At 34.0% G+C, this 16,289-nt stretch overlaps 1 protein-coding gene across 1 annotated transcript; it reads left to right on the top strand.

Annotated features, from left to right (window-relative positions):
* Positions 1-3,285: 3,285 nt before the first annotated feature.
* On the top strand, positions 3,286-9,381 carry LOC21399705. The gene is made up of 6 exons (XM_024169074.1): positions 3,286-3,686; positions 4,470-4,570; positions 5,102-5,199; positions 5,666-5,883; positions 7,907-7,962; positions 8,937-9,381. Exons 1-6 carry the CDS (start codon positions 3,365-3,367, stop codon positions 8,958-8,960), a joined length of 819 nt encoding a protein of 272 aa, XP_024024842.1. The 5' UTR covers positions 3,286-3,364; the 3' UTR covers positions 8,961-9,381.
* Positions 9,382-16,289: the final 6,908 nt, after the last annotated feature.

Here is a 16,289-nt window from a genome sequence, read left to right as displayed (position 1 = left end):
CAAGTCCTCATCTTCGTCAGACTCATCTTTGGTGGACATATCATCATAATCTGCTTGAAGAGCAATTTCTCTACTTTTCATTTTATCCTTAAAGTTCATCTCAAAGGTTTGAAGATTACCTATGAGTTCATCAAGTCTTATCATCTCCATGTATTTTCTTGCTTCAATGGTTGTCACTTTGTAAGCGAAACATGTCAGAAGTGACCTCAAGGTCTTATTCACCAATTTGGCGTTAGAATATTTTTCTCCAAGGGCGAAGGCTTCGTTAGCAATATCACAAAACTTTGAGTTGAAATCGGCAATACATTTATCCTCCTCCATTCGTAAATGTTCAAAACGGGTTGTACGGATTTGAAGTTTTAAGGCCTTCACAGTATCCGTACCTTCATGCGCAGTTCGAAGAATATCTCAAGCTTTTTTGCGGACTCACATGTGAAAATCAATTTGAATTGATTAACATCCACAGCATTGAAAATGGCGTTCAATGCTTTTGAATTATTGTTTGCTAGCTTGTCCTCATCGCTGGACCATTCCTCTTATGGCTTAGGGACAATATTGCCTTCATCATCTTTAGTTGTTGGATAAGTCCATCCGGTTAAGACAGATCACCATGCCTTCTCATCAATAGCTTTAATGAAAGCTTTCATGTGAGCCTTCCAATAGGGGTAATTGACACCTTCCAAAAACGGTGGTTTGTTCACCGATCCTCCTTCTCTCCCGACATTCATTCCTGCAAAATCAACTAGTACAACAGGATCTTACCGAAACACACTTCAGTGACCTGCTATAATACTAATTGTTGGTATCAGTTTGAGTCTTTTAATACTTTATAAGACAGTATAAATAATGCAGAGACGTAAAATAAAAGAACACGAAAGAAATGGTATCGCGGTTCGGTCACAACCTACTCCGCGGAGCCACGCCCAGATGATGAACAATCCACTAAGAACTCTTTTACAATTCAATTGGACTTAATCTACCCGAGACTTTCTCTCTAAAAAGACACTTATGAACTTGCAATTTTCCAATGGACTTGAACAGTGAGATCCCCTCGACTTTTTTAACATTGAAATCCCTCCAACTAAGTTTTTCTCCCGTAAAACACTCAAATCATCTCTTTAGACACAAGTGCTCACCCCTGTCTCACAGCCTAGAAAAACTAATCACCCCGGTTTCTAAAGACTCAAGGGACACTTTGAATAAATAAGCAAAGTGTGAATAGCTTGACAACTTCTTTAATTAATTGGTTGAACCAAATCTGTTGCAGATTCTCATTGCAACAAGAGCTGCAAGTCTGCAACACAGCTGTCAGAGTCAGCTATCCCAAAACCAATCTAAAAATCAATCTTCTTAAATCCTGAAATCTTTCTGAAACTGATATACGAATCTTGACACATTCTTAGGAGACAGAGAAAGATCATCCAGCTGCGGAAACTCAATCAAATCACCAATTATCAATTTACCATCTTTGGATCAATAGTTGACTTTCAAAAACTGAAACTATATTCAGTTTCCAGATATGCAATAACATTCCATTTCTCACAAATCTTCTAGGATACTTCCTTCCTTCCTTCTATTAATCCCCAATCTTCTAGGATACTTCATTCTAAAAACTGATTTCTATCAAGAAAAGAACATTCCATATTTGAAGCAATCAAGCAACTAAAAACACATCCGATCTTCTCCATAAACGCGAGTTGCCAAAAATACATGTTTTTAAATTTTTACAACCAATGCCAACAAATTGCCAACTAAATTCCTAACAGTGCCGATATACTTTGTGTTTCAAATGAAAAGACTGTTTTTGATTTCGAGTGTTTGTTCTATATGTGCCTTAATTGAGAATGATTTCTTTCTTACAAAGAGGGCAATGGAGGTTGAAAACTTATTGGTAACATTAAGACTTGTAGAGTAGTTGGAATTGGCTCAATTAATTTCTCTGGGAATGCTTGATACTCAGGATTATAGCTACAAAGTTGGAGGCCGAGTGTTTAAGGTCTTAACTTTTAGGGTCTGTTTGGTTCATGCGTTCAAACTAATGATTTTTTATTCTAATATTTAAAATTTAAAATTTTTTATGAGAAAAAATATTGTAGTATAATCAAAACTATGAGTTTAAACGCATAAAACAATCGGGCTCTTAATCTCTGGTAGTGATGAAATGAACCCTTAAGAATGTATTGTACTTTAAGGAAAAGTTGTAATAGGCATGTGAAACCGTTTAAGATTGAGCTATAATCTTGGTTTGGTAGTACAAGGAAGACTCGAGTAAACCTACAAAGCCTTCATTACGGTCAAGATTGAGTTCAATCATCATGGTCTAGGGAGGTATCACAAATGCAGAATGGCTGATGATATCATCAAGTAATAAAGAGTGCTTGAGAAAATTAGGGTAAAAAAATTCTATGATTGTTCAAACTGTGATGTAATTTAAAATTTTCATCTCATCATTTAATTGTTTGTAAATTCTTCTAAATAATGTGGTGTATCTTAGATTCAAGTTAAATAATAATAAAACTTTAGGTTAATTTTTAGTTTTGGTCTCTAAATTTAAGAGCAAATATCATTTTGATCAAAACGTCCTTATACTATCAATTGGCTGTGAAAATAGGATGAAAAGAATAAGACTTTGTAATCATCCTGCTTCTAAATTTATTTTCTCTCTCCCTTTAAAAAAAGAATAAATCCATGAATAGTTCTTAAATTTTTCTTGAATCAGACTTTGTAGTCAATTTTGTTTCTATTCAAATCGAAAAAAGTGTTTCTAAATAATCATTCTGTTAAATTTTGAACAAAATTGTTGAATTGAACTCAGTGGAAAATCCTTGATAAATATATATATATATATATTTATATTAAAAGGATGATCTCATAGTGTCAATTTCTGAAATTGAATTATGTCAAAATCACGTTAGATTAAAAAAAATATCTATAATAAATAATTTTTAATATAAATTTAATAATTAAAAATAAGAAATTATTTTCTGGTGCTACAGAAAAGGTTCCCTAAAAATAATTTCTATCTATACTAAAACTAATATTATTAGTCTTGAATTAAAAAAAAAATAGAGAGATCAAAATTAGGGAACTAACTCTTATGTGCTATTTTTTTATACCCTTTTAATAATATTATAACATGTTAATTAAAATATCACATTAATTAAAAAAATTTATGATGATAATTAAAAAAGTCACGACGTAATATATTATTATCAAGATGCGGTGGGGAAAAAAAAAAAAAAAAGTATGTGGCGTTGAATAACATTTTGATCGATCAAGCAATCATCTTCAAATTCAATTTTCACACATCACCAATACAAGAGGAAGAGAGACGAAGAAGAAGAAGAGAATAGCAGCTCCAAAAATGGAGTTCTGGCACAAAGCCCAGAGTTTCGCCGAGGAAGCTACGAAGCGCTCGCAGGAGCTCGCCAGGGACGCCGCTCGCCGGACCCACGAACTCGCCGCGGGAGCTCCCAATCTCTCAGACATCGTCTCTGAGGCCTCCAAGCGCGCCGACCTTATCCGCTCCGAAGCCCTCAAGCGCGCCCAAAACCTCAAGTACTTCGCCTCCACGACGGAGCCTCTTCCTTCCGATAACGATCTCGACACCTTCGGAGTCACCGAGGAGTTGAGGGACTTCGTACAAGGCATTACTCCCACCACTTTTAGCGATTTCCCTCTCGAAGGTACTTTAGCTCCGTCTTCGGAATTTGTTTTCGTGGCTCTGTTTGGTTGCTGAGAAAATTTGGGTAACAGTTGCGAAAATGTTGAATATCAGTTAGTGATCATCGCTATTTTCTTTCCATTAGTGAGAAATTGTTGTATGGTCTCGTAATTTGCATGTGAATCATTGATTGGTCAAACACTAGTATGCTTAGTTAGCATTCGGGAAAGTTAACGTTTTACATATAGTTTCTTTATTAATAGTTTTGAATTTATTTGTAAGAAATATCTTTATTTTAGGAGATTTGATGGTCATGATAATTATAGATTACACGTTAGAAGATGAGAGTATTACGGCATTAAAAGCTATATCAAATTGGGAACAATTTGAGTTTTTTTTTTTGTTTTTTTTTAATTTTTTTAGGGATGAAATTAATTGTGGAGATCTTTTCAACGTCTTGCTTTAGAGAATATGCACCATTCCTTTTACTTCAAAAAAAAAAACAAAAAGAAAAAAAAAACAAAGGAAGTGTTCTCGATGATAATTGACAAAGTGCTGCAAGACTTTGAATTTGTTGCAAGTATTATAGCAGAGAGTTTAAAGAGTAGTGATGATGGGGTTTTGTTTCTTTCTACTTGAGTTCTGTATTTCGTCGTTACTTTATTCTGTTGGTTACAAAATATAAATTTTACCAGAAACACTCATTGGAGTCATAATGAAAAAGAGTTTGCTAGTTGCTTGTTGTTTATTTGTTCACTCTCTCTTAAATGGAAAGCTTGTTAGAAATGATTTGTGCAAGTTGCAGACGATACGTGGGTGTACGATGTTGATACAGTCTCAAATGTTAGGCAGGATCTCTCAGAGTGGCAACAAAAACATGCGAGTCTTGTTATTTCAACTGTCAAGGTAGATTCATTTTTGTTAAATAAGTTTCAGAAATTCAAGAAATTCAATGTGATGAGAATGGGAATTGGGAAGAGCTCATCTGAAGACGTTGGCTTTTTTGTTTTTTTTTGTTTTTTTTTTTTCGAACAATGTGTTTTTAACTATTCTAGAGAATAATTCCTAGACACAAGCCAAAAATGGTTTACTTTTTATCGGGGTCAATGTAGGATCTTCACAAGTGAAAACCCAAAATGCTAAGATACAGGAGAGGCAAGAGATAAATGAGATGAAAGAATTAGAGATACTGTTTGGTGTTTGTTTCTTAAATAGTCACTTTGTAGGGTATGACATGCATGGTCACAAGTTGGGTCATAAACACTATGGTGATGCTTTTCTTACTTCATTGATGAAACCGCAAACTGATCAAATGACATGGTGAAAGAATTGCTTAAGTTTCACATCACTCTAGATGAGACCTTGTCTAGAATTCATTTTATTACTAAATGGTTCATTGACACTAACAATGTTGTATAACTGTTTCATTTCTTGCAGGAAATTTCTAAATTAAGGTATGAGTTATGTCCTCGTGTTATGAAAGAAAGGAAGTTCTGGAGGATATATTTCATCTTAGTCAACAATCACGTGGCACCGTAAGTCATCTCTTGGGTTACCCCTTCATTCTGCAACTTAATGATTTTGCAGTTGTCCCGTTTGAGCCTAGAACCATTATGATTAATCTACAAATATGGCCATATATGTACTAGATTTTTGTAAAAACATAGTATTTATGTTGATTATTGGGTATTTGTATTTTAAAACTTTGTTTCTGATGTTAAATTCTATAATATGTCGTGTTTGTTTCTAAAACAATTGTGACATATTTGTGAAGCGTTCACTGTATAGCTTGTATACTTACATAAAACACTCTGGGTGTGTGCGCGTACATCTATATCTAATTCTTCAGAAGTGATATATTTTTTAAGCTAATTATGTTCAATTTTCTGAAAATCCCCCACTCAGTAACTACAAACGATACCCTTGCTAAACCGTTTTTCAATGGTTGTGATTCTCTACTCGTTTGATATATTTGTTTTACTTTTTGCATTGTTCCTTTAGCTATGAGAAAAAATACCGGGAGGCTGTTGAGTCAAAATCAGCTGAACAAATAAAAGATAACGGAGTACAGGAGGAACCCATGAAGGTTGAAACAACTTCCGAAGCAGAAGTCAAGGAAGCAAACCAGCAAAGAAAAACTTCAACCTCATCGTCTACAGAGCAAGACTTGGATACCTTTCTCTTGGGAGATCCTGGAGATAGTGATGATGATGGTTCAGGTGTGTTAATGTTTTCATTTACTTGTTAACTTTGTAGCTGTGGCTATTCAGAAAACTGGTTGCTGCATCTTTAGTCCTGAGTTATTTTCCCCTTTGAAGTGACAATTGTTTCGTAGTGATTAGATTTTTGTTGCTTAAAAATGTTATGGCGATAACTCTCTTCGTCTAATGTCAGATTACTATGAATAGAGCAGTAACGTGGATAAAACGTGGTGTTGTCCCTAGTAAGGTTACCCAAGAGGGGGGTGAATTGGGTTTTAAATATTTTTCGAGAGTTTATACAATCATTCAAGATTAAAAACAAATATAGACAATTAATTTAACACAGTGAGTTTATCAAACACTTGGTGTGCAGAAAATTATGTAAGTTAATGCAATAGCACAAACACTTGATATGCACAAGATGAATCAATCTAATATCATATAACGAATTCAATAAGCTTATCACAAAGAGTTTAAATCAATCAATGTCAACTATCAAATTTAAAGTGCGGAATTAGAGAGATAAGGTTAAGAGAGATGCAAACGAGATTTATAGTGATTCGACAAATAAATTTGCCTACATCCACTGTTGCCGAGATATTCCGCCTCTCAACCTCTTCTACTATACGATCGTCTATCCGGCACGATCACTCCTCTTACAAGATGGCGGATCTTTCTATCCGAGGCTTCGTCTAACCTCTTACACAATGTCGATTTTCTACGGAGATCGACCAACCAACAAACCCAATACGAAAGTAATGATTATGAATAGTGAATCACTCAGTCATACACTCCTAACAATGGTTTTACACAATTGAAATGGCTAGGGGATGATGAAATCACACTATCAAAATATAATCCAAGATAGGCTCAAGTATGTGTGAGAGAGTGAAGTGAGGCTTTTTAGAAGATGATGATTATGATGGCACTTTAGAGAAACCTTTTGGATTCTTAAGAGATTTAGGAGCTTTGAACAATTTCTCTATATTCAGGAAAATCCGCTGGAGAGAAAAATGACTTTTCTCTATTTAATCTCACTTTCCATCGGTCTTATTTTTTACCGTTTACCCAGTACCGGTCGACCGGAGCGGTTGACCGGTTAAAACAAATTTGAATTCCTTATATTCAACGATCTTATTGAGTATCTGTTGAACATGACCGGTCGACCGGAGCGGTTGACCGGTTGGCAGCACCTGTCGACCGGTGCATTTAGCCTTCTCTGTCACCGGACGACATAGGTCGACCAGTTGACACTTAGTTTGCCTCAAACCTTCACAAAATTGTACTTTTAGGCCAAATGACATTATACACTTAGTTTAGTCTCATTTTAAAAGAATAATGTGAGTGTATGCATGAGCCTAAACAAGAATTAATCATCATAGTATGAAGTCAAAATCAAATACAAGACTAAGGAGATATTAAAACCTATTAGTACTTGTCTTGCTTGATTTTGTTTGCTTGCTCTTGATCTTTGATTTTTCAACACTTCAAGCTTTGAATTCCTTCTTCAATTTGCATTTCTCAACCTTGAATGTATGCATTGTATTCTACAATATGTTTCTTGAGTTGATTTATAATATCAATTATGCTAACAACACAACTCAAAGTAGAATTATTAGTAACATAATACATTGTGTTTGTTATCATCAAAACATGAGAATATTCAACCTTAGGCCAACACGTGGAGCATTTAGGTTTAGCCACGCAACTACCCTACAGCTTTTGGCTAAAGTTTTGTTGTTCTTTTTCCGTTGTTAATGAATGTTGTTAGTCTTTAGTAATTTCTTTCAAAGAAATAATTATTTCTAAAAATGGTACTCTCTTGGGAGGAGGAATTTGATCCAGGCTTTCTCACAGGGGGAAAACTATGTTTTCTTTTGTTCATGGTTATGGACTGAATAACCTTCCCTGTTTGCCAGTTCCACTGCCCCCAGTTATTTATCGTCAGTAGATTAGATGTCTAACATTCTTTGTCTAAAGACCTACGCAACATAATGTTCTTTGAACTTCATGTATTCTGATTATGTTTCTGGAATTTCAGATAATAATGGCGGTGGTGACTTTGATGATGATTTTGACAAAATGCTAGAGGGCTTGGTAAGCAGAATTCTCTTATTATGTTTATGTTTAACCTTTTCAATTTTCTGGTGAGGGGTGATCCCGAATCTCCTATACTTGTGAATAAGTAATTTAGTAGTGCATTGCCTTCTAAACCATATCCAGCCCATGAAAGCCCATTGGCATTGATGATATTTACTAGGGAGAAAGAGGGAAATAGGTTAAGACTTGAGATGAATTAAAATTAATAGGCCAATAGTTTACATAAGTTAATAAATAGGCCAAATTACTATTTTTGTCCATAATTTGTATGATTATGAACCATAACTTGACAAGTTATTGTTCATAATTCACGGTTTTTGTCCATAACTTGTCTGGCTATGAACCATAACTTGACAAGTTTGTCCATCACTTATCTGGTTATGAATCATAACTTGACAAGTTATGGCCTATTAATTTCTATAACTAAAAATTGGCCTATATACTTTTTTAAGCTTTTCATATTGGCCTATTTTCTACTATTTTCGTATTTACTACAGTAATTAAAGCAACTATAAGGCTCCACTTGCCTGTTTTTATGACACTTCAGTGTGATGGTTCTTATGTTTTGCACCTCTGACAATATTGCTCCACTTTAAAATAAAAGTAAAACGAGGACGGAGTACGATCTTAAGTTATGATATTGCCCTTCAGTATGTCTGTTATGATATGACACTTCAGTATGTCTGTTCATGAGTCCATCTTAGGGCCTGAATTCGTTTTAAATTAGTATACATTTGTTAAGTATTGGAAAGTATAGTGCATCTTTGAACCCCTCATAAGAATCTACATCTTGTACTAGCATTGAGAGGATATTTCAAGCGCTTTCAAATTGTATTCATATAACCAGATTCTTGTGATACAAAAAACCCTGTAAAATAAATACGAGTCCCATGCTCGTCTGATACCTAGCAGCCATCGAATCCCGGTCAGTCATTTCATTGATACTGTTTTGAAACTTGCTTGAACCTCAGGATGATGACAAGGATGACTTGTAGGATGACTGCACAAGTTGTTGAAGCATTGTTTGAATTTGCTTCTTCATCTTGAAGGATTTTCGCTTTGACGAATGGGGTTAATGACAGATTATTTACCAATATGATGACTGGAAAGTTGATGTTATAACTCCAGATCACATTTTGTTTCTTTTGTCTCGTCATTTTCTGCTATGGTGTGCATAATCCTTTTTCTCTTTTGCCCGTCTATTTTATTCCTTCTTTTTTCCTTTGTTTGGTTAGGTGTCATTTTCTGTAACATAGTTTTCTTTTTCGGTCAGCTATTTCTCACATTTATGTATAGTATCGTTTCTCTTCTCGTTTATTGTCAACAAAAAATATATAGCTGGATTCTTAGGGTTTCTCTTGAAAAGGACCTTGAGAAATCATTCATAATTGCGATTATATTATAAGATAAGAAAAACTAGAGCCGTACTCTGTTTTATTTGCTTAATTGGCAGCAATATAAATTTCTCTAGTATTTGGATGGTGTCTTTTTCTCACTACATGTTTGTAACTACATTACGTAAAAGAACAAGGTTACTTCTTTCTCATAGCAGATGTCTCATCTTGGCTTTCATTATACTTCGTGAAATGTTTGTTTACTAATTCTTAAATGTCCCAAAATTTCAAAAAGGCATAAGGCTGATTTCAATTTGATTGGTAACAATTCCTGCAAATTTCATTGATTTATCCAAAAAAAAGAAAACGGAAAAGCCAATAATGCAACTCGGCCGAGGTATCTCTCAACTCCCACAAGCTCTGTTGCAGCAACCAAAAATAAGTATATAATGATAATGAATAAATAAGTCCAACGAATCTATACAATTTTGTGGTGATGTTTTGATAAATGTGTGATATTTGTAGTACCAACATTAATCATTGTTGCATTTTTTGTCCTCATTTTCGTATAGGCCATAAGTTATGCACACATGTGACATTCTCTTTGCTTAATGTATAAGTAAAACTACCGAGATGCATCTCATGCCATGTTCAATAATCAAAGTTTTTATTTCTATTTTTTTAAAATTAGACAACTACTATTTAAGCATTTTTATCCTTTTTTTTTCATTTTGTATTTTACATTTTGAGGTTATCAATCGTTCTTTTTTTCCCATCAAATGTCAGTTTAACTACCAAAACAGTTTTCACATTTTTTTATTTTTCTTAAAGAGCATTTAGATTTTTTTTTTTTTTTTTTTTTTTTTTTTTTTTTCAAAAATTTTTTTTTTTTTTTTTTTTTTTTTTTTGCAGTCAAAATTGACGTTGATGGAGAAAAACATAAGAATTTGCATAAAATTAAAATCTCTAAGTACAATTGCTATACAACCCAAAAAATAAGGTATGTTGTTAACCGCGAATGTAGGCCATAAAACATTAAAAAAATATATATATATATTTTTCAATTAATTAATTGCTAAAAGCAAATTGCACAGTTTGTTCCTCTTGTGTCTTGACCTCATAAGAGACATACAAATTCAACACAACACCTTCATATAGCTACCATATTACCCTATTACAAATCTTTTGCAAGAATTCCAAATTTTGAAATGTTCTCATGCTTTATTTTGTATAAACTAAACCAAACTATCATGTTAGTGGGTTAGTAGTACTCCATTTGGATTAGTTATGGTAAAGCGTTGAAATCTATATCAAGGGCACATGACTTGTTTAAGTCTACATTTTAAAGCTTATCCCCAAAAATTAATAAAATAAAATAGAAAGGGAAGAAATAGTGGTATTAAATTTAGGAACATTCAAGTTGGGTCAAGTTAAGAGAACACAAAGAGCACTTTTATTCATTATTATGGAGTAATACCCCGCTACTCATATGAAGTGAGTTCCGCTAGATAGGTAGGTGAGACCTATTATTTTATGAATAATGGAATTTTATCCGCATAGAGATGAAAACCATTTTTAAATCAAAAACCCAATTTCGAATGGAGGATGATGTCTGCTTCCACTAAATTGACTTGAATTTTGATTTTGTTTTAATTGATTGGGTTAGACGTTTGAGCCAAGAACTCAAGAAAAAGCATCAAATGGAACATTTTGAATTGGCATGAAGCGAACTTCTAACTACCTAATCCTTTTTTCCTTCCACAAATTTCAACAAGTTTAGCATTGATCCATTTATTAATTTAGTAATCACTACTTAGTTGACATTATCAAGCATGCTTAGTGCTATCATATATGATTCCATATAAAAACATTCATATGGCATTCTTTGCAGTTTGCCTCTATAATATGATTTGACTAATCCCAAATAGAATAAATAAAAATTAAGGTGACATTATAGAGTAGGACCATTTAGTTCTTAATTAGTGCATGACTTAGTATAGGTGAAATCACAACTAAGCAAGACGGCTAGGACAGTTATTTGTTTCTTGTGTAGTTTTATGAACGAAATAAAATGGCTTTTGAGTTATAATATTCTAGAGCCTCCAAATCCCTACATGATTTTATTAACTATTTAAAATAATAATAATAATAATAATAATAAAACTTTGAATGAATTCTCACCGTGTCTTTTGATGGAAACAAAGAAGTTGGGATGACGAGGATATGTCATTTGGAATGTACCACTATTTTATAAAGACATCAATCCACTGAATTTTCTAGACTATTCTCATCATGTATTACAAATACCATGGTGGATGTCTTCCGTTCTTGCTTATAATCATGTTGGTCGGTTATATTGTTGAAGGATTAATTTAATACGCCTTTTATTTTTCTCTTGTTTTTTTTTTTCCTTCAACTGTTCTTTCTTCTGCATGCATGCTTTTTTCTCCCATGTTTGGAATGGAAGGTGTTGACGTCAGGTTTCATACTTTATCTCTCACCACATACATGGTAACTCGGGCTTTAAAAGGTCACTAGACGAGTCACCACGACTCTCTGAACAGGTAGAAGCGATTGGTCGACTAGTTAGCTCCACCAATCGATCCCACGAGTTGACGAACAACCTTGGGCATTAAGTCATGAGAGAACATCCTCAAGACATTCTAAATACATAATTTAGCAACAAGATCATCTAGAAAATGAAGGAAATCAACTGCTCAAGCTAGAGGAATTAAGGAGGAAAAAGGTCAACAGTTGACTTAAGTTGCAAGCAATCCTCTTATTGAATGAAATTGATTGTCTTCCACATAAGGAAACTATATCTCCAACAATCAGGCAATAAAGAGGCCGGATCAACTCAAAATAAGGAAAATACTATGATTGACCAGTCGATTATGGACAGAATCAATGAAGCAAAGTCATGCAGCGCCCGAAAAGGAATGGAATATCACGAATTGAAGGCTATATTATGCAAAGAATCAGGAAACAACTCGTGGATCCTCATCAACTATAAATACAAGGCATTTAGACGTCATCTGCATACGACACAAGATGCTTCCTCTGCACACAAAAGCTCTTATGCTCATTTCCAGAAGACTTTTCCATTTCTTACTGTATTTTCCAGCATATATTTTTCTCTCTCATCTTGTACTACTCAGAATGACTCATTGTAACGCTTTTCAGCAATCATAGTAAAACCACCGGAGCCTTACAGTTGATGCATCATGCATTATCAAGAGAACCACTATAAATTCATGTATCTTCTTACTGCCTTTCACTTACTTTCACATTTACTAACACTCTCGTTCTCGCAGCGAATCAATTTCACTAATCGACGATTCCTAACTCAGTCATTAGCCCTTAATTTAATCAATTGTAGATTTTACCATCTACCGAAGGTTACATGTTTTTTTTTTTTTTTGGTACTTTAAGTATTATGAAAAACACTGTACTTAAGCGTAGTAAACTTTATACAAATTTAGACGTATCTTACCATATTATATATCCATTCTAAATATCATGTTCATGGATGCTCATAAATACAAGTAGCCATTGGGATTGGGCTCTTATAAAGAAAGGTTGTTAGAAATTAAAACTGCTAATAGTTTAATTAATTTCTCCATACCAGATATTTAATAAGTATCAAGAATTATATGACTATTCTGTAAATTTGATATCCCATTTAGCTTGACGATTATTATGTTTATCAAAATATTAATCTTTACAAGTTAAACCCTCGTCCTTTTATTTTTCTTAAAAAAATATACTCTAGCAAATATCTAATCATATGGCGGCGAACAATTTTTTTTGTGATAAATAAGAATTGAAAAATCGATATTTTTTACCGATATTAACTTTTGGCACTACCGGTAGTAGAATATATATATATATATATATATAAGCAGCAAATTTCGATATTTCATGAAAATTATTGAAATATGACAAAAATAACGGTAGTATGACAAAAGTTCGAGGAAACTCTGATAAAATTTCAATGCATTCGAAATTTTTTCTTTAGTGGTCAAATCCAAAATGTATGATATGTATATTTGTTTGTATATGTAGTTTTACATTTTAATAGAATAAAATAAAAAAAAGCTCATACATGGCATGTTCTTGTCATTCCCGTTTGTGCAAAGAATATTGCAAGACCTGCTGTCTTTTTTCTCTCTTTTCTAAACACTTAATCTAATTTGAACTTCCAAGAAAGTCCTTTTTGTTTCATATTTTCTTATAATGTATGGAAAGCATTAGAATAAATTTCAATAATATAAATATTTTCTAGTATGCGACCAATTAACTTCGTAAATATATTCTTTTCATTTACTGTGTTATGGTCATATCTTAATTCTTCTCTATGTGGCTGATACTTCCATCTGTAAATTTCTTTTTTGTTTTTTTTTTAAAGTGTAAATTTTTTTTTTTTTTCACGGCACGTAGTCCTTGAATTTCGAAAGTTGATAGTAATATTAACTCCAAACGTTCACAAGGTTAAATTTTGAATTGAATGATTATGATTTTTTTAGTTGCATTACTTAGGGCCTGTTCGTTTGTCCCAACTTACTCAAGAAAGGCCCACTTTAGTAAGGAAATTGGCCCAAGTTCACGTTTGGTGTTTGAGAACTTGAATTCGAACTCGGAAATGAATTCGAGTTAGAACCCATTTCTGAGTTGCACTCTCCCCTGCGATTCGAGTTTACTTCTCTGCACTTCTACAGTGCAGATCTAGCTCCTACACTGTCTTTTCACGTGGTTAACCGATATTCTCCGGAATTCTTCTCGCTTATCGTTCGACCAACAGCCACGATATGCTCCTTCAACATTATACCATCGATTTTTGAGAGTTGTGCGTTGTTGAATCACTATTTCCCCCAATCTGATTTCAACCCTAGCCCACCATTTCGGTTCCCATCTGCATCTTTTGTGTCCCCCTTCCCCCACCATTGTCATCGTTCTTGTTTCCCCTTCAAAACGGGGAAATTTGTGGGGACTCCGTTGGTTCGGCGACCTCGGTGGGTGAACATCGTACTTCGATGTAGAGTCAACAGTGTGCGCCGTAAGGCTCTCCAGCCGAGACGTCAAACCTACTTCCCCTACCTCTGTCGTCGCCGGTACCTCAGACTTGCTAACCCTTCCTCGCGTTTGGGGAATCTCCAAGGGAATCCAATCTCCTCCTCCATAGGCTCCAATTCGGTAAGTATTTTTCAACTACTTATGTTCAGTTTATGGGAAAAACTCATTTCAGTTTTGGATGATTTTTCGGTCTCTAGTTTGCATTCCGAGCAAACATTTTGGTGAATTCATTATGTTCTCTGAAAACAAACATTGCCATTTCTGGATTTTTTTTTTTTTGGTGATTTTCAATCTCTATACTTCATCGGAGCACTAATATTTACCCCTACTTGTTCAGTTTCTGGAAAAAAAAAAAAACAGAGACTGTTTCTGGTTTTTTCAGTTTTTTTGCATTCGTAGAACTAGTATTTTGGTGAATTCACATGGTTTCTGGTGATTTTTTTGGTGATTTCTCAGCCTCTAGACACTCGGCTCACTTGATTTTGGAACCCCATTTTGTTCAGTTTGAGGAAAAAAAAAAAAAACAGAACTAGACATTGATCTTCAACTACCCAATAAGGGGGATGCCTTAAGGAGAACTGGCAAAGTTAGCAAAAATAGAAGACACTTCTCTTTTGATGTCAAATAGAACTTACCCCCAACTTGAGTGCACAGTCTGACATCACAATAAGAGACAGCTTTAACACAGCCTTGTGCCTTTTGCAAGATAATATCAAAAGAAAGTGTAGAAGGGAGGAATGTAGGAAAGCTCTAAGTTCTTGACAGAGCCTTAATGGAAAGAACTATAAGGGTGGGAATAGCTTTTTTCCCGTGATTGAGGAAGTGGAAAGAGCTAGAGAGTTTTCTCTAGAACTCTGTCTTGGGTGAGAGTTCTTGTAGTAAATGTTTAGCTGCTCAATTAATCATGGTTATGAAAAATGACAAACTGTATTAGTAGTTATTGTTAAGGAAAAAAAAGTGACTAATATGATCAAGTGCCTAAATGAAGGTGGTGAAATGTGCATCGAGTAGCGAAATGGACGATTTCGCTATCAAGAGCTATTCCATAGTTCTTTCTCATGGCATGCTGTCAAGACCAATTATGATTTGTTGTTTAAGTGAGACTTTTGCCATGTGGTATTTGAACGTCACTTTGCTATACAGGTGTCTAGCACATGTGCATTTTGCTTTGCTTTTACAATCATCAATGGAAAATAAAGTTATATAACTTAGTGAAAAGAAAAAAAAAAGGCAGAGAATAGCTTTCCATTATTGTATTTAGAGGATCTTAAGGATCAACGCAATACACACACACACAATATATTAGAGGGGGCGTTGGTCTCTATTCATGAATAATCCAGCATTATTTAGCATAATTATTTAGGCACATGTTTTGATATTCATGCACATAAATTGATTAGATGAATATTCTACTTATTTCCAGCAATATGTCAAATCCTAAAATCTCACTACATGAAACTGAGACACTGACTAGAAATAAACTATGCAAAGTGGTATAGTAACATAAACTACTTACATTCATGTGATGAATATAAGTTTGTCCCAAATGGAGGATTGTCCTCCTGTCCCTAACAAAATCACTGTAGCTAACTATTAGCTAGGGTTGTGCGTGGTAATTCACAAGAAGCCTGAAGGCATGGAGACAGCTCATGAGATAATGCAGTCATCAGATACCGTATATGGAAATCCATAAAACAAAAGGGTTGGCTAAATACTGTGAAAACCTTGAGTAAAAGACAAAAGGAAAGTCGTTTCCAACAATATAAAGAAAAAGAATCAAGCAAATATGATTTACTAGTTCTAAAAACATGTTTAGTAAAAAAAAAGGTGATTCATTATTCCTGGATAGTAGATTCGGGAGTTGCTACTTATGTTTGTTTTCTTTATTAAGTCTTAGTTCTTACAAAGAAATTGTTT

The sequence above is a fragment of the Morus notabilis genome, unplaced genomic scaffold (assembly GCF_000414095.1).
Source record: "Morus notabilis unplaced genomic scaffold, ASM41409v2 Scaffold261, whole genome shotgun sequence".
NCBI classification, from domain to species: Eukaryota; Viridiplantae; Streptophyta; class Magnoliopsida; order Rosales; family Moraceae; genus Morus; species Morus notabilis.
This window is presented reverse-complemented; position numbering and strand designations above follow the sequence as displayed.

Excerpts from the sequence above, each read along its gene's own strand:
- LOC21399705 (XM_024169074.1), top strand. The coding sequence starts at position 3,365 with ATGGAGTTCTGGCACAAAGCCCAGAGTTTCGCCGAGGAAGCTACGAAG. Across the intron at positions 3,687-4,469 it reads TAGCGATTTCCCTCTCGAAG|ACGATACGTGGGTGTACGAT; the intron begins GTACTTTAGCTC and ends TGCAAGTTGCAG. Across the intron at positions 4,571-5,101 it reads TTGTTATTTCAACTGTCAAG|GAAATTTCTAAATTAAGGTA; the intron begins GTAGATTCATTT and ends CATTTCTTGCAG.